The sequence below is a fragment of the Danio rerio genome, chromosome 19, assembly GCF_052040795.2.
Source record: "Danio rerio strain M-AB ecotype USA chromosome 19, GRCz13ab, whole genome shotgun sequence".
NCBI classification, from domain to species: domain Eukaryota; kingdom Metazoa; phylum Chordata; class Actinopteri; order Cypriniformes; family Danionidae; genus Danio; species Danio rerio.
Genome location: NC_141039.2, coordinates 1,952,501 through 1,980,000, shown reverse-complemented (window position 1 = coordinate 1,980,000; position 27,500 = coordinate 1,952,501). Strand labels below are relative to the sequence as shown.

At 35.9% G+C, this 27,500-nt stretch overlaps 1 protein-coding gene across 2 annotated transcripts in view; it reads right to left on the bottom strand.

Moving 5' to 3' along the window:
* Positions 1–3,295: 3,295 nt before the first annotated feature.
* Positions 3,296–27,500, bottom strand: part of slc45a4a (solute carrier family 45 member 4a) — a 69,814-nt gene continuing 45,609 nt past the window's right edge. The window contains exons 4-10 of one of the 2 annotated variants that reach the window (XR_015945298.1): positions 14,751–14,939; positions 11,266–11,445; positions 10,093–11,159; positions 8,415–8,514; positions 7,889–8,100; positions 4,359–5,748; positions 3,296–4,231 (exon numbers count right to left, since the gene is read on the bottom strand). Coding sequence is in view for 1 of the 2 variants with exons in the window: in XM_087295179.2 (XP_087151305.1) it covers positions 5,383–5,748; positions 7,889–8,100; positions 8,415–8,514; positions 10,093–11,159; positions 11,266–11,445; positions 14,751–14,939 (2,114 nt within the window). In the remaining variant the exon portion in view is untranslated. Of the gene's footprint in view, positions 5,749–7,888; positions 8,101–8,414; positions 8,515–10,092; positions 11,160–11,265; positions 11,446–14,750; positions 14,940–27,500 lie in introns of both variants that reach the window. The other variant, XM_087295179.2, reaches the window with a different exon arrangement.

The window sequence follows — 27,500 nt, the reverse complement described above, 5'->3', positions numbered from 1 at the left end:
TGAACGGGCCGTCAGAGATACAGCAATGTTCTATCAGCTGGTCATCATCTGATAAAACGGCTGATGGTCGCCTAGCAACCTACAAAACTCCTCCCCCACCCCCACCCCACAGGTCTGTGGAAAAATTGTCATATGTTGACCAGTCCACAGTAAAAAAGTTTGGGGACCACTGCTTTCAGCTAATCAAATGTGAGCTCACTGTTCAACCAGTCGTAATCGGCGAAGAGCGCTGTAATCGATGTACTAATTTGTTATATACATCTTTTGCGCAATCTTGACGTAATTTATAATCTTTTATAACTTTCTGGAGAGGGCCAAATATGTCCCAGGAGCTACGTTTTTTTTTGCCGTTTTTGTTTTTGCGAATCCACCAGAGGCCGCTGCCAATTGACCGATCTCCCCACCCACTGCCTTTCCTAATCCCAACCGCTAGTGTTTTCAAAAGCAATTAAGAAAAAGAAAGCCCTAGGCTGATTTTTCCACGTTTTCAGATTTTAACACATTATTTACTTGTTAATGTTATTTTTTGGCTTTTGTTTTTGTCTTAACCGATTTCTGGACTCGAACGCTGTCATCGTAGTCAATTCCTCTCTGCGTCTCAAGTCCGACAACGTGCATGGCGAGCCACTGGACAAACTGGTAACAGCGGGAAACCCGTCCATACAAAGGTAAGCAGTCAGCTGCTAGCGTGAAAAAGAAAGTCATCACAAACGTACCTCTGGCTAATTCGCGATCTCCAGAAATGTATGCAGGGGCAGGTTTTCAGAATGAGCCTATGTTGTTTTTAACGGAAAACGTTTTTGTACGTTGTTATACTTTAACTTATAAAGACGATTTGCACATTCGCAGTCACAAACTTGCAAATAAAAAAATATATACACTGTTATACATTTGCAAAATGTGTTTTGCATTTGTCAAATATATTTCATGAATATGTATTTTTATTTTGTGCAGGTGAATTGTTTTTGTGAAAATATATCACATTTTTTTGTGTATGTGAATTTGGTTTCATGCATGTGAATTTGGATTTGCATGTGTACATCATGCTTTCTCATTGAATTATTATTGACACAAATATAGCTCCATAGAGAAATGGCGTCCAGTCGCATCCAGCTTACAGTGACATCTGGTGTGCGGATTAAGAAACACACACGCAAACACACACACGCACGCTAAAATGTCTGAAAAATCTCACTCAAAGAATCGCAATCATCTTCAGTGTCAGGAAACCGCCGAGTGCAGCGAGGAGCCAAAATGGCGGAGATGAGTCCATTGAGGCGGTCGAGAGCGACTGAAGCACCTGCGCATCTCGCCACAAACACACGCGCTCATGTAAACACACCCAAATCCTCTCGTTCACAACTAAACACAACGTCAAAGTTCTGCCAAAAAAGTGCTGGGAGTTTTGAGGCCTCGGCCTCGAATGCAGCTGAAGAAAATCATTGGAAGTCTGTGAGGGAAGTAGAAGAGTCTCGGTTTGGTTTAAATGCATGAAAACTCTGATGCAGCATTGACATTATTCTTCCTTCTCAGCATTGGTTTTGCTGTCGTGGAGGAGGATTGTGGGAAGTATGGAGGACGATGAGGGACACTCGGTTGACTTCAGCAGCTTTGCATGAAACGTATTAAAGCACTTCAGTACGTCAACAGAACGAGGCACTGACGCTCTAATGACCAAAGTCACTTCATCTGGGCGAATCTCATGAAAACACGCATCATTTTCACCACAGGAATCACAGGAAAGTGAGTTTTGTAGGAAGGAAATTAACTGTGATACTGTTTTAAGGCATTACTTTCATGACAATTTCCACACATATGTAATGCAAAAATATGTATTAGATATATTTATACAACAGTTCTGTCTGGTTCTCGAATCTGATTGGCTGATGAATGGGAGATAATAAAGTAATATCAGCCTCTTCTTCACCCTTGTGTATTACTCCACCCACACAAGAGGCAAGACGAGGACACTACAGTTTGACAAATATTGCAGCTGTTGGACAACATAATGTACTCCTGAGGCATTTTTTTAGTTGAGAATGGAATGTAGTTGTTTAGATTGCAACTTTGCAGTGTATTTATTACGATAGGGATAGCGCCTAATTTAAATATTCATAATGATTCAGCAGGTCGGCAGCCATCAGCCTGCCATACTGAGCAGAGCAAAGACGGATGACGTTCCACCACAAGATGGCAACAGAGACCGCATAATAAGTCCTTAGGGGAGAACACCAGCATCTTTTTTAAGCGTACGTTTCAAACTACAGCTGAATAAACAGGTAAGTGATATTCTAAGTCCATTTCTCTCTTGTGCATGTTGTAGTGCTGTATTTATACCATAGTAATCTGCTAATGTTTGCTTTGGCTTTTACAAGGTTAATTATTGTGATCTCCTGATTGCAACAGAAATACTGGGAAATCTCTGTAGACTGATGGCATTTCATGCTGTTCAGCCTTGTAAGCGTAAAATGTCAGCAAAATTACCTGTTTTGTCATCACTTTAGACATTAGGCTAGAGAATCATTCCAATTCTAGCTCTTAAGTGACGTGTGTGAAGTAGCAAAGATTTCTGCTGTTCTGACCATACAGCTGCAGATGTGTGTGAATAGCAAAAGAAAGTAGTCCCTCTTACAAAAGGGTTTTTGAGACTCTCCCGGTTCGATTTTCTTTTTTATACACTCGATTGTGCTGTCGAACTGTTGTATAAATGCAATACCACACTCGTAGCAGTGCAATATGGCTGTATATCAGGACTGGTGGGACACTAAAAGGCCACGGCCTGCAGCCTTGAGCCAATGCACGCCTCCCACCAGTGCTACTCATGTGTTATTGCTCATACATGTATATATATATATATATATATATATATATATATATATATATATATATATATATATATAAATATACACCTTTAAACATAACTTATTTATTAATCAACTTATAAGTAAGTTATATATTTAAAAAAAATCTAACTAATAACAATTTCTAAATTTGTGAGGTGCAAATACATGTAGCTTTTTTCCACCTTTTTTTCCATACCAGCTAATAAGAGAAATTAGAATAATATTTACTTTTTTGCTTAAAGACTAAATGCGGACATAAATTCTCTTTTTCTGTATGTATATATGTATATATATATAGTTAAAACTTATATATATATTTTTTCCCTGTAATTTATGGATTGTCACAAAAATAATATTTTTTCTAAAAAAAAAAAAAAAGAACAGCAATATAAAATTGCTAAATAAAAAAAGTGCATTTCTTGCATCTTTTTTTTGACAAAAACATACGAGACTTATTCATGAGATTCACCCTTTCACCTGCATAACTCGACTAAAATAAAGCCATTACAATGGAAAAACCTGTTATAATTATTGCACTGGGCGACTTTTGGTAATCATCATCATCTGCTAAACTTTCAGTAAAAGAAGTGTAAAGTGTGAGCATTTAAAGGGAAAGTTCACCCAAAAATTAATATTCTGTCATCATTTATTCACGTTTTACTTGTTTTAAATCTGAGTTTTTTCTTCTGTTGAACAGCAAAGAAGATATTTTGAAGAATGCTGAAAACTGGTCACCACTGATTTCCATATTCATAAAAACAAATACTATGCAAGTCAATGGTCAGCAGTTTTCAGCTTTCTTCAGATTATTTTTGTTTGCATTTAACAGAAGAAAGAAGCACATAAAGGTTTAAAACAAGCAAATAGTAAATGAAGGCAGAATTTTCATTTATGGGTGAACTGTCCTTTTAACGTCTGTAAGCCTCTTTACATTAGTGATGGGAAGTTCGGATCATTTTACTCGGAGCTTTGACTCATTCAGCGAAATGAATGAATCTTTTTGAGTCATTTTGATCAATTTGCTAAAATATCATTTAAATAACAGATCAAATCTTTTTTGGGTTCTGACTGCAAATGATTGGCTTCTGTCATCTCAAGTGATGAATGAACAACTTAAACCCCAATAAAAGATTCAAAAATGAACAAATCGAATCTTTTCCGGCTCTGACTGCATATGATTGGCTTACGGTGTGTCTTCCTCGCGATGAACAAACAACTCAAACCCGATAAAAGACTCGAGAAATTAACGGATAAACTCTTTTTCTGGCCTTGACTGCATATGATTTGCTTCAAATCACTCCCTGAGAGAACTCAATGTTCGAAAGTCACATTAACAATTATTTTAAAATGAACAAATCATTCAAAATTAACGAATCATTCAAAATTAACTAATCATTCAAAATGAACAAATCATTCAAAACGAACAAGTCATTTAAAATAAATGAATCATTTAAAATGAACAAGTCATTTAAAATAAATGAATCATTTAAAATGAACAAATCATTCAAAATTAACGAATCATTCAAAATGAACTAATCATTCAAAATGAACGAATCATTCAAAACGAACAAGTCATTTAAAATAAATGAATCATTTAAAATTAACAAGTCATTTAAAATAAATGTATCATTTAAAATGAACAAATGATTCAAAATTAACGAATCATTCAAAATGAACAAATCATTCAAAATTAACGAATCATTCAAGAATGACCCATCACTACTTTACATCAGACGTGTGCAAAGGAAGAAGAAGTGCATGTAGTGGAGAGCGAGAGAAAGACACCTGTCACCAAAAGATTCAAAAACGAACGAATCAAATCTTTTTCCAGCTCTGATTGCATTGCATATGATTGACTTCTGTTTTTCACATGATGATCGAGCGAATCAAACCCGATAAAAGACTCAAAAAAGAACTAATCTTCTCATTCGCCTGCACAATGTGTGATTGTGCCAAATGAACGAATCATTCAAAAAGATTGAATCATTTAAAATGAATGAATCTTTTAAGAATGATTCATCACTACTTTACATCAGACTTGTTGAGAATGGAAGTGTGCAAGGGAAGAGGAGGTGTCACCATATATTTCTCTCTCTCTTCTAAACAGTCCAGCCCTGAGACCCGCCCGTAGCCCAAACCCGAACCCGAATGAACCGGGGATTTCACAGAAAACTTTTTCCGGCTTTGACTGCATATGATTGGCTCCTCCTTTTTTTATGTGACGAACGAACAACTCAAACACCTCGAAAAAAAGAACTGATCATCTCCGCGAATGAACGAATCACTCCCTGAGTGGACTCAGTGTTCTCGAGTCACATAATCAGTTCGTTCAAAATGAACGAATCATTCAAAATAAACGAATCTTTCAAGAACGACCCATCACTATTGTACATCAGACTTGTTGAGAATAGAAGTGTGCAAAGGAAGAAGAAGTGCATGTAGTCTCTCCTAAACAGTCCAGTCCTGAGACACAGCCCTGAGACCCGCCCGCAGCCCAAACCCAAACCTGAATGAACCCGGGGAATTCTGGGACATTCGTTCACAGCGTGGATTCGCACTCCACTTTGCAGGTTGTGGTCGCGGTGCCTTTGCGGTTGAGTTTGAGGAAACTGGGCTTCTCCACGCCGCTGCCGTTAGATGTTAATGCTTTGGTGTGTTCACTCTTGGCCCCGTCCGGCTCCGGCTGATGGGACCCCGGGTAAATGACTAGGAAGCAGGAGGCCAGGAAGCCCAGAAATGACCCTCCGGACGCCACCATAGGGATGACCCGCACTGAGCCCACCGCCTCCACCACCGAGCCCAGCGCAGACGCCACTAGGATCTGCGAGATGTAGACCTGGCAGGACAGGATGGCGCAGTCGATGCCAAAACCACGCTTGGAGCTGCCGGGACTGTGCTGGACGTACTGGAGGAACACAGAACAGCAGAGTCAAGGGGCGGTGGAGAAAATCACACTCAATAAATACCCAGTCTGTTATAACAAATATATTCATAATATTTATTATTTTAAACAAATCTCATTTAATTAAAATAAATAAAATTAATCTGAATTTGCTGCACTTACTTTTAATTTTCTAATGTAATTTTGCACAAATCAAATAAGATAAAACACTTTCATTTACGTATAAATTATCTGCAATATTGTCTAAAAAACTAAATTATTCTGAATTTGCGGCACTAATATTCTTTAAAAAAATTCAAATATACAGAAGATGAATATTTACTTGTGATATACTTTAAATATATATTTCATTAAATTAAATAAAGGTAATTTAATTGTTGTTAAATAATTTATTATTATTTATTAATAAAATAATGTAATAAAATTTTCATTCATTTTCCTACGGGTTAGTCCCTTTATTCATCAGGGGTCACCACAGAGGAATGAACCGCCAACTTATCCAGCATATTTTTTTTACACAGCGGATGCCCTTCCAGCTGCAACCCATCACTGGAAACATCCATATACACTCATTCACACACACACACACGCACGCACGCACGCACGCACGCACGCACGCACGCACGCACGCACGCACGCACGCACGCACGCACGCACGCACGCACACACACACACACACACACACACACACACACACACACACACAAACGTTTGGACTGCGGGGGAAAGCACCCGGAAGAAACCCACGCCAACAAGGGGAGAACATCCAAACTCCACACAGAAACGCCAACTGACCCAGCCGGGACTTGAACCAGCAACCTTCTTACCTCTTGAGCCACTATGTTGCCCTATGTATTATTTAATTTTTTTTTTTTTAAATAAATAAAATTAATCTGAATTAGAATTTTTAAAAAGTAATTTAAAAGTAATTAACAATACTTCCATTTATGTATAATTGCTTACTTTAAAGATAAAAATAATAATTTTAGTATATATTATATAATAAATTATATTGCAATACATATTATTCATATATTTTAAAAAATCTGAAAATTAATCTGAATTTGCAGCACTATTCATTTATTTGTATGGTATATATGTATTTGTATGGTATATATGTATGGTAATTTACCTGTTGGTAAATAATAATTTTATTTATTATTTTTACTTATTATTATTATTATTATTATAAAATTATGCTTCTTATTATTGATAATAATAATAAAATAATATAATAGAATTTAAAGAAATGTTCAAATTTAATTTGCAGCATCATCAGCTATCATGGAGATACAGAACACAGACTTTTTATTTCTTTGTTGCAGGATGGATATTTACATATTTTAGCATATATTCATAATAATAATAATAATAATAAAATAAAATTTCATTTAAATTTTGAGTAGTAATTTTTACATAATTTAAAAATGTACATATAAATTAAAGAAAATATTTTAAATGTATTTTAATCTTACTATTTTAGTAAAAAATAAATAAATAAAAAATTAAATAAAATAATTTGTAATTTGTCCAATTTAATATATATATATATATATATATATATATATATATATATATATATATATATATATATATATATATATATATATATAAAACGTAAAAAATCAAGAGAAGCAAAAAATTACAAAAATTTTGTTGAAATTTTTTAGTTTGTAATTTATTATTATTATTTAAAGTTTTGCTTGAATTTAATTGTGTTTTCTTTCAATTTCTAAAAATGTTTGGTGACTAAAATATAATTCTAATAAACATATTTGTTTAATAAATCTGTTTTGCTTTAATGCACCAAAATACACTGCCTATATTCACTGAGAAATGGAGGAAAATATTCATTTTCAAAACGTGCTGTACTCATATATGCTAAGCACTGTATATACTAAACAAAACACTAAAATAAATCACATCATAGTCAGCCTGCTCGTGTGCATTATCATGTAAAAAAATACCAGCAATGTCAATGTTCTCCATTTTATACCCCTGCTAATCACAGACAAAACAACATTAAAGATCAGTGATCTGCAGTGGTGCTCCTGAACTATACAGTTATTCAGTAATGTCCGTGTTTCAGACGTGACCCTCAGATTATCCTGACAGTGGGATTATGCGGATTAGAGCCTCTGACCTCTTTGTTGTCGTGGTACTGTCCCAACAGAGCGTACGGGCAGTAGGAGATGCTCATGGAGATGATGCCCATGCTGCTGATCATCACCATCGACACGTACACATTGGGGAAGATGGACATGACGGCCGTCCCGATGGAGAAACCCAGCGTGCCCAGGATGTAGATCACCTTTATGCTCAGCTCAAAGTTATCCAGGTATTTCTGCAGGAGAGCTGTGTGTGTGTGTGTGTGTGTGGATAAACATAAAACACAAACACACATCAGGAACAGGACTTGCTATGAAGGGGCTAAATAAAATCTGATCTGAATAAAATACCTAAATTAAATTGGCATCCTATATATATATATATATATATATATATATATATATATATATATATATATATATATATATATATACATTTTATAACTTTGGGAGGGCATTATTACCAAAATATAAATAAATAAATACATGTATAAATAAAATACAAAAATTTAATTAAATTTAAGCTGAAGATGAAGAAGATGATGATGAAGAGCAATGTACCCGAGCAGATGGCTGCAGTAGCGGCGTAAATCACCAGACCCCAACAGCCCATCTGAACCCCTCGATGATAGTTATGAAGGGCAGTGGAGTTCAGTGGAGCCTACACACACGCGCGCACACGCACGCACGCACGCACGCACGCACACACACACACAAACAAACACACACACACACACACACACACACACACACACACACACAGAAACAAACAAACAAACAAACAAACAAACAAACAAACACAGACACATGCACAAACAAACACACACATACAGAAAGACAGAGAGATTAATTAACTCTGTAAAAACAGCACAGAACATCAATGATTTTATTTCTGAAAATAAAATATGAACACACCCTGGGTTTAAGAAGGGTGCATTACACAAAAAAATAATAATAATATCATAAACATATATAATATATGTACTATGTATGTATGTCGTCACCTTGGAATTATAAGGTTCTGTCTGCATTCTGAATGACTTTGAGATATTGAGCTTTAAAGATTTTCATTCCATAAAGCAAACAGTTTGTGTGTAACGGTTCTTTTTTTAAATAAAAAGTCTTAAAATGTAAACAACTTATAAGAAACATGCCGTAAATAAGTTGTCATTTAATAAGAATATGTCAATAACTCAATTTTGACAAAAATGTCAGATAGAACCTTATAATTCTAATTCTAACCTTACTATTCTAATATATATATTTTAAATTCCTACACAAAAAAAATACATAGAAAAAGCTCAATATACATTTATTAATTAAATTAAATGTAAACTTGCACTCTAGTTTTAAGAAAACTGCCTTACAAATAAAATACATAATTAAATAAAATAAAATGAAAAAGTGTGTTACAAAAAAACTAAATGATAATAAATAAATGAAATTACAAATTAAACACAAATTAAATTAATTATACATATTAATACATTTAATAAATATGAAAAATATATAAATATTATTAATAAATATTAATAATACGTATTAATAAATTCAATTAGCATCCTGGATTCAAGAAAAGTGTGTTAATAATAATAAATAAATAAAATAAATAAATACCAAAATTAAATTAAATTAGCACTCTGGGTTTAAGAAATGTGCCTTACATTTTTTTTATATAATAATAGTTAATAAATAAAATAACATAAATAACTAAATTTAATTAGATTAGCACTCTGTGTTTAAGAAAAGTGCCTTACAATTTTTTAAATAATAAATATAACTAAATAAAATCAAATAAGTACCAAAATTATTAATAAATTTATAATTTATAATTAAATAAAATTAAATAAAATTAAATAAAATTAAATAAAATTAAATTAAATTAAATTAAATTAAATTAAATTAAATTAAATTAACACTCTGGATTTATAAAAAGGGCCTTACATTTTTTTTATAAAAATAATTAATATTATAAAAAAATAAATACCTAATATTATAAATAATATTATAAATATAAATAATATTATATTATAAATAAAATAAATACCTAAATTAAATTAAATTAGCACCCGGCATTAAAGAAAAGTGCCTTACAATTTTTTTAAAATAATAATTAAAAATAAATAAAATCAAATAAGTACCAAAATTAAATTAAATTAAATTAGCACTCTGGGTTTATGAAAAGTGCCTTACAAACCAAACACATTATTAAAAAAAGTATAATAAAAACAAGTCTTACAGTAGGGTCTCCCTCATAGATGACCTGCCCCATAAAGTCGGTATAAAACACGGCCTCGGCGATGATGGAGAACCAGGTGACGAGATGACACACACACAGCCTGAACAGCTCCTTGGGCATCTTCAGCATCGACATCCACAGCAGACGCACTGTAGTTTCAGCTTCCCCCTCCTCGCTCTCCGTATCCCCGCTGGAGTTCGTGTTCCCGCTCTGATGTCGAATCCTCTGTCCGTTCCTCTGCTTCTGCCTTTTCTCCAGCTCGTAAATATCATTCATACTTCTCGACGGTTTGATCAGAAACGCTGCGTTTGCGCGTCGGTAGCGGTAGCGGTGAGATCCCACGCGTCCGTAATACGAAAAAGTGCATGACGACTGACGGTAAAAAGTGTGTCGTCTGCGGCGTATGGACGCATTAGCACTGGACGCTTTTAAATCCACGTGCCCGTTAATATCAACCTGATGTCCGTTAGCAGCTTTACATTCGTTGAGTTGATTATTGAGCAGCGCTTCTTCACCGTCACGTTCCATTTGTTGCAGAAACGCTGACAATCTGCAAAACTTCCCGCGGAGAAACTCTTGGCTCCCTGTACTGCTGCTGCGTCGCGGTGGAGATCCGTGATAGGACGAGACGCGATCTTGAAATATCGACGGCTCGATTTCTCGTAGAAACAGCATATCGTGATGATCTAAAGTAGCGTCGGCCATGGCTAAAACGGAGTCGCTTTTGCTGCGCACGATTTCCACGTCCAGAAAGTCCATATCGAGGTCTCGTTCTGAGCGGCGCTCACAGTCGTAGTAGTCGTAGGGCTCGTCTTCGTGGATCATGTCGAGCGGTTGATGCGGTGCGGTTTTAACGCTGGATTCGGTGTCGGCTTCTTCGTCCAGACGCTCCTGCTGCGGGCTGAACTGCTGCTCCTCGATGCTGAATAGATGAAGAGCGACGGAAACGGTGAACAGCACCGATGCGAACAGGAACAGAATCTGCTCTTGAGATTTGAAGGTTCGTCCTAGGAAAGTGTGAGTCCAGTCGAGGCCGCCGAGAGCATAGCCGACCGCTCCTCCAAGCCCTGAAAAACAGAGCAAAAATAAGAAACCAAAGTCAGGCTTTAGGTTTGGGATGAAGTGCATCCGGGAGTTTGCAGAATAAAGCCTGATACTGTAGGTTGTGTGTACCTGCAGAGAAAGCGTGTATATTGAGGGCCATGTCCTGCTCCTCGGTGTCTGCCACGTCCAGAAGATACGCTCGGATCGGACCCTCCGTCGCGTCCGCACAGAAGTCCAACACCACCACCCCTAACACCGTCATCACGATCCCGATCGGCTGGTTATTCGGGACATCTCCGATCGCAAGACCTGACACACACAGACGGATAATTATATATATACTTTTTACTTTTTTGTACATTTAAACAACTGAAATAAATTACGTTTAAGCTGAACTAATACAATTTCTAAAAGTAAAACAAAAATGTAATTCAAATAGCAATATTTAAATCTTATTTTTGTAAACAAATAAATAAATGAATAATAAACAGGAAAAATAAATAGAAAAATAAATAAATAAATAGAAAAACAAATAAATAAATAGAAAAAACAAATAAAAAATCAATTGAAAAATAAGTAAATAGAAAAATAAATAAATAAACAAATAAACAGAAATAATAAATAGAAAAATAATTAAATAGAAAAATAAATAAAAAAATAAATAAACAAATAAATAAATTGAAAAAATAAATAGAAAATAAATTAATCAAAAATAAATAGAAAAATAAAAAACAAATAAATAGAAAAATTAAATAGAAAATAAATAAATAAATAATTAAACAAATAAATCAAAAATAAATAACGAAAAAAATAAATTGAAAAATAAATAAACTAATAAATAGAACAAATAAAAGAGAAAAAATAAAGAGAAAAAAAATAAATAAATAAATAAACAAATAAATAGAAAAAAATATACAAATAAATATAAATAAATAGAAAAACTAAAAAATGTATAGAAAAATAAATAATACATATAAACATAAAGAAACAAACAACTGAACAAATACATTACAACAAACAAGCAAGCAAAACTAGCCTGCTGAAAGTTAATGTTTGAATAGTTTAGCACATTTACAAAATAAAAACAGTAATGTTAAACAGAGCAACTAACTACATAAACTCTAACGGCAGATTACAGTACTTGCATAATTATTACACAAGCTGATATTCTGATCCTACTTTCCCCCCAGGCACATTATACTGATTATAAACCACATCCACACACTATATATGTCAGCTCTTACAGGTCATGTGGTCTGAAGAGCAAATTTACTGTTCATCGATAATTCATACAGACACACACACACGCACACATATACTGTACACAAACAAACACACACACACACACACACACACACATACATAGATGTATATGCATAGACTAGACACATACAAACAATATACACACAGGCACATACACACATACAGACATAAAGACACACATTCGGATATACACACACACATGCGTAGTAATATACTGTATGCAGACACACATACATACAGTACACACAATCACACACGCATTACTCTAACCCTAATTAAACACACACACAAACACACACACGCATACACACAGACATAAACAGACACACACACAGACACAGCCCTCTGGTAATTCAAAGCCTAGTTGTTCAAGTCTGTGTGTGACCTTCATCTGCTCTACTGTCATACATTCACCATTTCACATTTGTGTGGGTGCACGTGTGTGCTTGTGTGGTGTGCATGTGTGTGCGCGTGCGTGAGAGAGTAAACATGCATATATTGATTCTTCAGCTTATTTTCAGCATGTGTGTGTCACAGTTTGAGCTCACACCTTCAGTTTGTGTTTTATTAAAGATCTGCTGTTTTCTACTGTTCACCATCACCTCAATAACCCATAATCTGAAATATGACACTTCAATGTGCCAAACGCCTTATGCTGAATCAATGAACTCTTTCATGAATTGCCTCATCGTTATAAAACTGGCTTGACGACATCCACAACACACACACTTCTGTTAATAAAATAAAATAAAAGAAAATGTAAAAGAAAAATAATAATAAATAAATAAATAAATAAAATAAAAGATAATAAAAAATAAATAAAATAAAAATAAAAAAATAAAAAGATAATAAAATAAAAACAATTAAAATAAATTAAATAAAAACGAAATAAAAGATAAAAAAAATAAAAAAAATTAAAATTAAAAAAAATAAAATAAGATAATAAAATAAAATAAAAATAAATCGAAATAAAATAAAAGATAATAAAAAATTAAAAATAATCAAACGATAAATAAATAAAATAAAATAAAGATAAAAAATGAAAAAATAAATAAATAAAAATTAAATGAAATAAAATATAATAAAAAATAAATAAAACAAAAATGAAATAGAATAAAAGATAATAAAATAGAAATAATACAAAATAAATAAAATAAAAATGAAATAGAATAAATAAAAAATAATTAATATAAAAGATAATAAAATAACAGAATAACAATAAAATAAAAAATGAAAAAATAATAAAAATAAAAATCAAAGAAAAAAGTAAAAAAATAATAAAAAAATGAAAATTAAATAGAATAAATAAAAATGAATAAATATAAATAAATAAAATAACAGAATAACAATGAAATAAAAAATAAAAAATGAAAAAAAATCTAAGAAAAATAATAATAATAAAACTTTAAATAAAATATTTAAAAAAATAATAAATTTAAAAAAAAATTAATTATAAAAAATATTAAATAAAAATAGTATTTTTGAAACAAAAAGAAAAAAAATCTAAGTAAAACTGCAGATACAGTGTGTTTAAACGCACTCAGCCAGGATAACTCTTCATCCTCACAATAGAGTGGCTGCGCATTGAGCTGAGCTGGCCGTGGAGACAGGAAGTTGTTCCAGATAGGCAATGAAAGGTAAAAAAAGGCACAACAGGAAACAGTTCCCTGTGAACTGGTTCCTAGTCCTTTCCCATGTCATAGAGACTGACAGAGTTCATGCAAACACACACACATAATCGCACACACTACTCTAAACCTAAAACCCAATTAAAACCAAACAGCTTTTTACAAAAGTGTCAAGAAGTAAAGAGCTTTATTCTCTTGGTCCTCATTCTGATGATCTTAAACTCAAACTAGTCCTCATTAAAATGAAAACAACACACTGTACACACACACACACACACACACACACACACACACACGTGTATATGTGGGATTCTCCATATGCATAATGTGTTCGCATTTTGAATAAACCATTGTAATGAAGTAACTCTTAGGTCATACCCATGTCATTACACAAATTTAAGTCCTCATAAATCACATAAACACGTAAACACACACACCCATTCTGACAGTTGACCACTCCTTATCTGACTGCTAATTACACCAACACAGACAGGTGAACACACCTGCTCTAATAATTGACCATGCCTACTCTGACAGCTGGACACACCTTCTCTAACACATGGCCACACCCACTTTAATATTTGACTAAAGCCACAGTTACAACTGACCACACCCACTCTGATACTTGACCACACCCACTCTGACATTATTTTTCAGAGCTCTCATGTTTAAATGCACTGCTTTAATGAAGAGCAGGATCATGTGTCCAGGCGGCAGACTGACCTATGAGTGAGCCGTTGAGGAAGAGAGCGACGCCCAGCAGCACACCCACACACAGGGCCAGGATGAAGGGTCTCCTGCGGCCCCAGCGCAACGTACAGCGGTCACTGGCCGAGCCGATCAGAGGAGTGAAGATCAGGCCCAGGATGGGGCTCAGGAACCAGGTCAGGCTGTAGTACTGCTCTGGGAGACCTGCAGATCACAAACACACACAGGGCCAGATTTAGTCATTTGAGGGCCCTAAGCAATTCCAGCCATAGGGTCCATCAGTCCTAATATGCATCCTGTATTTTTACTGAATTTTAATTAATTCATAATTATTTAATTTATCGTATTTATTCTTATTTATTTATTTTTTTATTAAATTTTTTTATTTACTTATTGTTATTACAATTTTTATTAATATATATTTTTATTAAATTATTTATTATTTTATTCAGTTATTAGTATTTATTATTATTCATTTAAATTAAATTATTTTATTATTTATTTATTTAAATAAAATGCAATTATGTATTTTATTTATTTATTAGTATCTATTATTTTTATACATTTAAATTTGATTATTTATTTTATTTTATATATTTTTTTAATAAAATGTATTTATTTATTTATTAATCTATTTATTCATTTGTTATAATTATTTATTTAAATTGTATTATTATATTGCATATTTAATTATTTAAATAAAATGTAATTATTTTATTTATTTATTAGTATTTATTTTTTATTTTATTCGTTTGTGTTTTATATTTATTTAAATAAAATGTATTTATTTATTTATTTATTGGTGTTTAATATTTATTTAAATTATTATTTATTTTATACTAATTTATTTAAATATAATGGTAAATATTTCATTTTATTTATTAGTATTTATTATTATTATTTAAATTTTATTATTTGTTTTATTTTATGTTTATTTATTTAAATAAAATTTAATTATTTATTTATTTATTAGTATTTATTATAATTATATATTGAAATTTAATTTAATATTTATTTATTTAAATAAAATGTAACTATTTACTTTATTAATTAATTTATTTTAACACTCTTCTTTTCTGGAATAAAAGTAAAAAGTTCTGTATAAAATAAGTACATTTTATTTGTTAGACCCTCGACATACAAAATATGATAGAAAAGTGTTAGTATATAAATGTATAGGTCTTTATTGGGGCCCTGTATCTTGGGGGCCCCCCGAGCGGTCATTTACCTGCTTATTGATTAATTCTGCCCCTGCACACAGGCATATTATCATCATTATGTCTACTGCTTTCAGAAAACAACATTACTGTAACATCATATTAGAGCCATTAAACCCATTTAGAAAAGTTAACCCATTTAATTAGCAGAAAAACACTCATGTTTAGTCAGATCAATAATAATGCTAATGTATTAAACATTATCTGGCAACATCCGCAATGAAATATCACACATCCGGCTTGCTTAAAATGTACTTATGGCTAAGATTCATTTCTTTGAATTGCATATACATTTTCTAGGTATTCGGATTACAAGGTTTCAATATAAACTGATAAATATAAGGTTTCATTTGTGAGTAATGCATGAATTTAATATTTACACTCAAAAAGAATATGGCAAACTTTACATTTTGAAATAAACGGTGAAAATAGAGACAAGCATTTCTCTGGTCTGCTTATAATTTCTATAAAACAAAAATATGATAAAACAAATATAAAAATATGAACAGTTTAAAATAAAGAAATAATCCCCCCAAAAAATAATACAGTGAAAAATCAAATAAAAAGTAAAAAAAACTACATTTAAAATCAACAATAAAATAATAAAAAATATTATATTAATAATAATATTAATTTAAATAATTAACTAATATTAATATAATTAATAATGTATTAGCAAAATATATTAAAAAACAAATGACAGAAGTGCATACAAGATGTTGGTCATCATAATATTTCATAATATTTTAAAAATATTTAAAAAAAATGAATTAAAATTGAAAATATATATGCAATTGTAAATATAACAATAACATATTATAAAATAATTGTAATTTTATAAAATAGTTAGGAATATACATAATGCAGATTTGTAGTAGTAGTAAAACAAAATTAACAGACCAAGACTGCATCATATTAACAAACCAGACTGCATCATAGTTAATTTTATAATTTGTTTGTGATTTAGATAGATGAAACATTTACATATGATTACAATCCATATAGGTCACATTTTAATTATGTTTTGTTTTCAGTATAGGAGCTCAGATCTGTCGTAGAGCAGAATGATTGACCATTTTGTCCCAGGCTGGGACATTTTGGGGGGTTTTTGTTGTCAGCACAGCCGACCATCTTCAGATTCAATAATTGAGCCAGATCCCAAAGCAGATTGTTTGTAAGAGTCGCAGACTCATAACAAGTCAAACACACTCAGGCTGTACATCAGAGAACATTATGAGGAAACTAATCCTCTAAAAGCCTGGCAAATGGCCATCTATCCAGGACAAACACACCATCACTGCTCTCAGATCAGAGTGTGTGTGCTCATCTACACACACTTTCCTAAATAAAAAGACTAGTTTAGTAAATGCTCTTCAAAATGTACATGCATGTGCCAACATATTAAATTGGCATCACTGCTACTTTTAATATTCTGTTTTCAGATATGGGAAAATAAGTATTGAATACGTTAACATGTTTTTCCATAGTGTATGTGTGCGCATGTCAGATGTATGGGTGTTTCCCAGTACTGGATTGCCAGCCGTGTAAAACATATGCTGAAATAGCTGGTGGTTCATTCCGCTGTGGTGAGCCCCAATGAATAAAGGGACTAAGCAGAAGGAAAAATGAATGGGTGAATGTGAGAGTATAAATGCAGATGTACATGAAATAAAAACAGGAGAGCACTGAGAGAAAATGTGGGTAAAGGGAAGATTTAATTGTTATAAAAATAATTTAATAATATAAAAAAAATAATATATTAAAATATTAAATTTATATTAATTCATATTAATTATTATTAATTATTATAAATATTAATTATTTTATTCTTCAGAATAAGAAATATAATAAACAAACAGGACAACCACCAAGTAAATACTCCTAAAAAGAAAATACGACAAAAATCATATTGTCAATCCTAAAAATGATGTAAGAAGACTGGACTGTCTGCAGAACCACATAATTACTGTACAACTGCAATAATAAAGCCGTCCACCTTTAGAAAACAAGTCTGAAATCTGCAAATGAAGCTTTAAAACAGTACGTCTGCGCAGAAGATGAACACTGTTAAAGCAAACGCAGCAGAAACACACAGAGATTCACTTTAAGAGTGTGTGTGATGTCAGAATCCAGCAGTGAAAGAGTCAACCTGCAGACGGAGAGAGGCTCATCCTGTGTGTGTTTGTTCTGTGAGGCTGTTAAAGAGCAGAATAAACACACACACACATCAGCTGTCCGTCATAAACCTCCATCATCACAACCACACCATCAGAACACACACAACACCTCTGACAGATGACGGAGAATCATCCTCACTACACAAATAACGGAGAGAGACTGAGAGAGTGAGAGATATGCATAAAAGGAGCGAGAGAGTGAGATTGAGAGAATGTGAAGGAAGAGAGAGAGAGAGAGAGAGAGAGAGAGAGAGAGAGAGACTCGGTGACGTAAAGAGAGGAGCGCTGAAGAGTGTGTTGAGAACAGAACATTCCTGTATGTTCACGTTAAACTAAGGTCATTTCCAATTCAGTTTCTACTGACACGATCACGTCTTTTTCAAGAAAACAGCTGCTTTAGAACTTCAAATGTTTAACAACCTTACAGTTTTGTATGTCTTAACAATAAATTAAAAAAAAAAAAAAAAAAAAAAAAGATATTAGCTCAGGTGAGGATCGAACACAGGTCAGCAGTGTCACAACCCAACGAGCTAACCGCTGGACCACAATGGCTATATAATGTTTGTGTGGCTGGAATGATAATTAATCCTCACCATCACCCTGCAGGCTACATTTTGCTCATGGGGCTGCGAGACAATAAATAAGAAGAGCGGAGCTGCGGCAAAATAATGGATAAAAAGAGTGAGGCTATGGTCACACACTTAGAGCAGTTCCTCGAATCAAATATCTCGTTTGTCGCGAGGGGCATGAATGAATTCCCTGAATGAAAGAGCCAAACTGCAGTTAAAGTCCAACATTTAATAATTTGGCAAATAATTCGACTACAGATGTCCATGTAAACATAGTCCCTTTCTCCCCTGTGTGTGTGGGTGTGTATTTTGACTCTGAAACTCGCGCGTGCCCAAATAGACACTCCCACACCATGCCACTTTTCTTCCTCCGACACTCCCCCCTAAACAGAGCTGGACACGCCCACTTTTCTGACTTTTTCCAAAGTAGATGTGTGAAAACACCCTGCTGAAACAAGGGGGCTTCATGGCCCTTTAACTTAGCTGAAAATGAGCTCTGATATCCCTTTTTATTTTCACCATTCATTCAGAACGGACCTTCGGGTCACTCGGAAGGCGGTGAAATAATAAATTTTTGTCACTTTCTCTTTGTTGATAAGATATACAGCCAGCTACACAACGTTCCTATGCAGCTCCCAGTGATACTTCCGGGTTTCTTCCCTCCGCAGCCTCGAATTCGCTTTTAGAAATGGCGTGAAATCAGTCTAATGGGAAACATTTATACACACACACTCATACACTACAGACAATTTAGCTTATCCAATTCACCTATACCGCATGTTTTTGGACAGTGGGGGAAACCGGAGCACCCAGAGCAAACCCATGCCAACACGAAAAGAACATGCAAACTCCACACAGAAATGCCAACTGACCCAGCCTGGGCTTCCAGCTGTGAGGCGATTGTGCTACCCACTGCGCCACCGTGCTGCCTCAGGAAGGACATATAAAACTGAACTGAAACACCTGATTTTCCTGACTCGCTCCTTCCAAAGTGCTTAATAATATTTGAGACTGGGCTTCTTGGCTTTCAGGAGTTTGATGTGGAGGCTATAGTATGAGAAGGAGCGCTATCCTGCTGGAGAATCGTCCCTCTCCTGTGGTTTGTAATGTAATGGGCAGCACAGATGTCTTGATACCTCAGGCTGTTGATGTTGCAGATCTCTCGCACGCCCCCATACTGAATGACCCCCAAACCATGATTTCTCCTTCACCGAACTTGACTGATTTCTGTGAGAATCTTGGTCCTTGCTGGTTCCATTAGGTCTTCTGCAGTATTGGTGATGCAGATCAACAGATGATTCAGCAGAAAAGTCCACCTTCTGACACTTTTCCAAACGATTACCTAGAAGTCAAGCTATTATTTGTTGCTTCCACAACTGGGATTCACCACAAGACTTTTATCAGGTAGTGTGTATATATAATACTTCTAATATTATTCAAAACATCATTGTATTATAATTGGTAATCCATCAATTCAATTCCATTCTGTGCATTGGAGAGAGGAGATGGAGTGTAAAAGTGCAGCTAGTTCTCACGGATGGGGTCAGAACGTCTCTGGAGATCTGCCACTGCACCTGCTGCTGGACCAGTGATGTGAAAACACAGTCACACACACACACTCTTATCAGATCTGTTCTCATCGCTTCACCTCTCTGCCACCACACTTCCTCTTCCTCCGCTTTCTCCTGCGCCTTTTTTCACATATTTAGTCTTTGTGCTCAAACCGTTAAAACACAAACACGGCGACACCACGCAAACAAAAGACGAGCATGGGATTGTGAGCGGGTTATTTGTTCCTGGACAAACACGCGGGGTAAACATCCAAACAGGAAGCCGCAGAGATTTCGGTAAATAATCGCAGGAGAGATTTTCGTTTCCCAGCAGGTCAAAAACGGTGAACAATACTGAGAGCAGAATGAGTCAAACTAGAGGAAGTGTTTTCTCGAAGAGAGAGACACACACACACTCACGTTCACTACTGTAAATGCAGACTGTCTGAGAAACAAACAGCACACACAAAAATAACACACACCAGGGATTTCGTCCAGGACGTCTGAGCTTTGAGTAAATGAAAATAGCTTTGACCTCTGACCTGCAATTCATTCACTAAAATACACACGACCGATGGAGGACTGCAAAAAAATTCACAGACTGAATGGCTTACTGTTTTCTACAAGTAATATAGTAAATATCTGAAAATAATAATGTGCATTTAAGTAATATTTCTACGCAGTTTTTCATATTCATCCTTAATTTATAGCCAGTACAGTTGAGGTCAGAATTATTCACCCTCTTTTTTTTCCTTTTTCAATTATTTCCCAAATGATGTTGAACAAATTCCAATAGAGTCTGGCTGCAGATTTGCACTTGCACCTCCAGGCTTGCACGCTCAGGCAACCGCGCTTCCTTTCCAAGTGACGTCATTAACAATCCCCACCTGTGGCCGCTTGCATGAAAGTCATTCATTCATTTTCTTTTCGGCTTAGTCCCTTTATTAATCCGGGGTCGCCACAGCGGAATGAACCGCCAACTTATCCAGCAATTTTTTTACACAGCGGATGCCCTTCCAGCCGCAACCCATCTCTGGGAAACATCCACACACACACTCATACACTATGAACAATTTAGCCTACCCAATTCCCCTGTCCCGCATGTCTTTGGACTGTGGGGGAAACAGGAGCACACGGAGGAAACCCACGTGAAGGCATGCAAACTCCACACAGAAACGCCAACTGAGACGAGGTTCGAACCAGTGACCCAGCGACCTTCTTGCTGTGAGGCGACAGCACTACCTACTGCGCCACTGCCTCACCCTTGCAACAAACTTCTTATCCAACACCCTTACTCAAATGTTGTTTCTGGCAACATACGGTGACAGGCGCCACAGTTGCTATAGTTACGTAAACAAATCGTAACGAACCACGAATGCTTTCCTTACAACAGCTCTGCAGTAATGTTACACATCATCTGTGTCGCTTTCTTTCCGTTAAGCGAATTGAGACGTTCCCTTATTGAGTCGATCTCGACAAAATGGAGGACATATAACACTGGGCTGGGATCATGTAGAGCAGGGGTCTCAAACTCGCGGCCCGCGGGCCATTTGCGGCCCTCAGTGCAATATTTTGTGGCCCGCGCCGACTGCTGTACACTGACAGAATCAGCGGAGCGGGGAGAGAGAGCGCTCCCCGCTCCGCTGATTCTATCCGTACACAGCGGTCACTGGCATTCCCCGCCCACCGTGTAAACAAAGGAGCGGGGATGCCGGTGACATCACCACGCACCCCGCCCCTTTGTTAGACGCTGTGACGGGCGGGAAGTGTTAGGAGGGAACTCGCGCCGGCCAGAACCAAGCTGTTCCCACCCCTGCCTGCCACTTAGCCACCTATCTGCAGCCTGCCACCTACCTAGCTACAGCCTGCGTCTTATATATATTATAGGTAGATACAGACTGGTACAGACTGATGTGACTGGAGTGGGGTGGGGGTGTTTTATTTATACATATATACGCCTTTTTTTTAGGTGAGGGAATGGAAGTTTTGAGTGAGTTCCCCCACTTTTTTCCTAGGACTTCAATAAGTCAAAGTACAGGTCTAGACTTAATGATGATCATCTTCAAGCCATACTGAGGGTCTCAACTGCTTCCGCTCTAAAGCCAAATGTGGTTCAGATTTGTGAGAAGAAGCGCTGTCAAGTCTCTGGCAGCAAGGAGTAGGCAAAAGATGCCATGTTCAGAAGAACTGTTCATAATCTTCACTCAATGTTCTATTAATGTTCAGGACACTTCATGTTCAGAAGAAATAATTAAAACTGTTAATAACTTTTTTTTGTGAAATCCCTTATGCGGCCCAGCCTCACCCAGACTTTGCCTCCTGCGGTCCCCAGATAAATTGAGTTTGAGACCCCTGATGTAGAGACTGTTGTGGAAACTGTGATTTCATATGGATGCACACACTAGACGTGCTAACTTATCAAGAATAGTTATAAAGAATAGTTTCCCAAGTCGTTCAAGAATCATTGCTGTAAGTCCATAATGTGTATCTAATACTACAACTCCATAAAATGTTTAAAATAAAAACTGAAATTTAAATTTTCCTGGTGTTTTTTTATTTATTTTTAACTGTTGAAGAATACCTTGTGTGTATATTTAGACCTGATAATTGATATAAATAAATAATATCCTTTCTGGTATGAATGTTAATAGTAGCCTGCTTTGGTAAATTTACTTTAAAGCATATAATCATGTGATGAATGGGGGTGGGGGGGTCTGTCATGGTGTACAACTGAAGTACTTAGAATTATTTGACAACGTCGTCACTGGCAACACAAACGAACTGGAAGCTTACTTTTGGTTTATTTGTGTTGATTTCGAGTGACGTGACAGGTGCAGGTGTCGATTATATATGACATCACTTGCATAGGAAGCGTGAGTGCCTGAGCGCGCAAGCCTGAGAGTGCAAGCCTGAAGATGCAAGCGCAACTCTGCAGCCAGACCCTTCTCACTGATTCAGGAATTGTTCACAGTATTTCCTCTAATATGTTTTCTTCTGGTGAAAGTCTTATTTGTTTGATTCCAGCTAGAATAAAAGCAGTTTTTAATTGTTTTAAACCCATTTTAAGGTCAATATTATTAGCCCCTTCAGCAGTATTAGTATTGGAGTGTCTCCACAACAAACCACTGTTATACAGTGACTTGCCTAATTACCCTAACTTGACCCTAATTACCCTAGTGAAGCCTTTAAATGTCACTTTAAGCTGTATACTAGTGTCTTGAAGAATATCTAGTCTAATATTATTTACTGTCATCATGACAAAGAAAAAACAAACCAGTTATTAGACATGAGTTATTAAACTGTTATGATTAGAAATGTAGAAAAATATACAGGGGGTGAATAATTCTGACTTCAACTGTATGTAGTATAGTAAAACAACGAATAATATTAAATGAATAAATACATCATTTTTAATGTGTTCGTGTTTAGAAAAGTGGGGTGGGGGAAGCATGTGCATTGTATGAATTGTGCACACACACACACACACACACACACACAAACACAGAGAGAGCGTCATTCAGGGTCACTGGCGACATCAGTTCCACCAATGAACCCTAAGACAGAAGAAGGAGATGAAAAAAAGGAAAAGCGCGCCATTACTCCGTCATCACCACTGTAACCAGTACAACAGCCTGATCCTGTGAAAACAAGCAGCTCCGCCAACACACACTGACTCAAGCCTGAGAGCAAGAGAGAAATCTGGAGTGAGAGTGACAGGAAGAGGAAGAGGAAGGTCAGGAAGGTGAAACTGTCTAGAAATGGACAAAAGCCACAGAAATGCCAGGAAACAGGTGCTCTGTGTGAGTCAGGTGTACAGCGGCACAGAGACTGATATTCTACTCGACCCTACCCTACCCTACTCTACAGTATACTCTATTTTACCCTGTACTCTCTAGTATACTCAACCTTACTTTTTCCTATCCTACCCTGCTTGATCCCACACTACCTTATTCTCTAGTATACTCTACCCTAACCTAATCTACTCTGCCCTACCCTAGTCTCTAGTATACTTTACCCTACCCAACAGTATACTCTACTTTACCCGACCCTGCTCCACCCTACTCTCTAGTATACTCTAGCCGCCCTTACACTACTCTACCTTACCCTCCAGTATATTCTACTCTACCTTGCTCTACCCTACTCTCTGGTATAATCTACTCTAGTATAGTCTTCTCTATCCTACCCTACCCCAGTCTCTAGTATACTTTACCATAATCAACCCACCCTACTCTCTAATATACTCTACCCTACCCAACAGAATACTATACTCTGCTCTACTCTACTCTCTAGTATACTCTACTCTCCAGTATACTCTACTCTATTCTACCCTACTCTACAAGACCATACTCTACCCTACTCTGCCCTACCCTGCTCTCTAGTATACTCTATCCTACCCTACTCTCTAGCATACTCTACCCTGCTTTATCCTACTGAAGTTTAATCTAACCTACCCTACAGTATACTCTAGTTTAATCTACCCTACTCTGCTCTACCCTACTCTCTAGTATACTCTACCCTACCCAATTCTACTGTAACCTACCCTACTGTACCCTTCCCTACTCTCTAGTATACTCTAGCCTACCCTGCTCTCTAGTATACTCTATTCTCTACTCTACGCTACCTCTCTAGTATACTCTACTCTAACCAACTCTATCCTACCTTACTCTCTAGTATACTCTACCCTAATCTACCCAACTCTACCCTATCCTACTCTAATATACTCTATAGTATACGCTACTCTACCCTACCCTGCCCTACTCTGTAGTATACTCTACAGTATACCTTATCATACTCTACCCTACTCTCTAATATACCCTATTCTACCCAGCTTTACTCTAGTATACTCTATTCTACAGTATACCTTACTCTACCCCTGCCCTACCTCTCTAGTATACTCTACCATAATCTACCCTATTCTACTCTAGCCTACTCTCTTATATACACTACCCTACTCTACCCTGCCCTACCTTTCCAGTATACCCTACCCCAATTTACCCTACCCTACTCTCTAGTATAATCTAACCTAATATACCCAACTCTACGCTACCCTACACTCTAGTATACTCTCTAGTATTCTCTACCTTAATCTACCCAACTCTACTTTAGTATACACTACTCTACAATATACCCTTCCCTACCCTACCTCTCTAGTATACTCTACCCTAACTCTACCGTACCTTTTTCTAGTATACGCTATCCTACCCTGCCCTACTCTCCAGAGTACTCCACCCTACTCTTTACTATATTCTACCCTACTGTCTAGTACACTCCACCCTATTCTCTAGTATGCTTTACTCAGTACTCTCTACTCAATACTCTACTATACTCTCAAACATGCTCAAATCCACACTATATTACTCTACACATCCCTGAACTACACTACTCTATGCAAATATACAATACTCTACAGTACTCTAATCTATTCTGCACAACTAATCTGCTCAATTCTACACTAATACACTCTAAATTACACTGTTACACAAATATACATTACAAAAATGTACACAACACACAAATCTGCTCTACACAATGCTACTGTATAGACTTACTGGTTAACAAAAACACATATGAACAAGAACTGGTTGCGTTTGAAGCTGGAAGTTTTATGTCCAATCACAGTAATGATGCTGGAAATAAATCAGGCAACGCACCGGCAGTTAAGTGACTTCCTTAAAGCTGTGGTCATGACTGGTCTTTAAATACAATCCCAAGTCTTCTTACTCGGAGATTGAGGCAAAACAGATAGCAAATGCAGTCAATACCAAGATCACTCAGCAGTAATACAACACTAACACAACAAGGTCTGGAAGTTCAGCCAAAAGAAACTGCATCTCAACAATGGTGGCTGCGTATCATGGATGGGGGCAGCAAGTAAAGATCAGTCAGAACTGCTGTAAAGCAGAAGTGCACTTGAACTTGACTGATTAAATTGACAGCTATTCAGCATTTCCCAAAGAAATGACCTGGAAGATGAGTGCAGCAGGATCTTTCGTACTCTTCTCTCAGCAGTCAATCTTATTATGCCTCTCGACTACACCAGAGACTGAGAGAAATCCAATCTCTCCAGACCTCTGATCCTGATTGGCCAGAAGTCGAGCAGATGGCAGAATTAAATATTAACACGGCGGTTTCATATTATGTTCCATTGCAGCGTGTGTCCAGAATAACCCCGCATCTCCGTCTGTGATTGAATTATTCATCAGAGAGAGAGAGAGAGAGAGAGCAAGAGAGAGAGAGAGCAAGAGAGAGAGAGAGAGAGAGAGAGAGAGAGAGATGTGGATCCTGGAGTTACTGACATCACGACACTGCTCTGAGATCAGTAGTTAAGCAGCATTGTTCATACAAACCTAACACTCATCAAGAGGTACTGAGATCACAACACTGCTCTGAGATCAGCAGTTAAGCAGCATTGCTCATACAAGCGTAACCCTCATCTAGAGTTACTGAGGTTGCAAAACTGTTCTAAGATCAGCAGATGAGCAGCAACTTTCATACAACAAAAATCATAACACTCATCAATATTTACTGAGACCATGACACTGCTCTGAGATCAGTAGTTATGCAGCATTGCTCATTCAAGCCTAACACTCATCAAGAGTTAATGAGATCACAACACTGTACTGAGATCAGCAGATAAGCACCACTACTTATACAACAATATCAACAACACTAACACTCATCAAGAGTTACAGAGATCACGACACTGCTCTGAGATCAGTGGATAAGCAGCATTGCTCATACAAGCTTAACCCTCATCTAGAGTTACTGAGGTTGCAAAACTGTTCTAAGATCAGCAGATGAGCAGCAACTTTCATACAACAAAAATCATAACACTCATCAATATTTACTGAGACCATGACACTGCTCTGAGATCAGTAGTTATGCAGCATTGCTCATTCAAGCCTAACACTCATCAAGAGTTAATGAGATCACAACACTGCTCTGAGATCAGCAGTTAAGCAGCATTGCTCATACAAGCTTAACCCTCATCTAGAGTTACTGAGGTTATAAAACTGTTCTAAGATCAGCAGATGAGCAGCAACTTTTATACAGCAACAACCAACCTGACACTCATCAAGAGTTACTGAAATCACGACACTGTACTGAGATCAGCAGATAAGCACCACTTCTTATACAACAATATCAACAACACTAACACTCATCAAGAGTTACAGAGATCACAACACTGCTCTGAGATCAGTGGATAAGCAGCATTGCTCATACAAGCTTAACCCTCATCTAGAGTTACTGA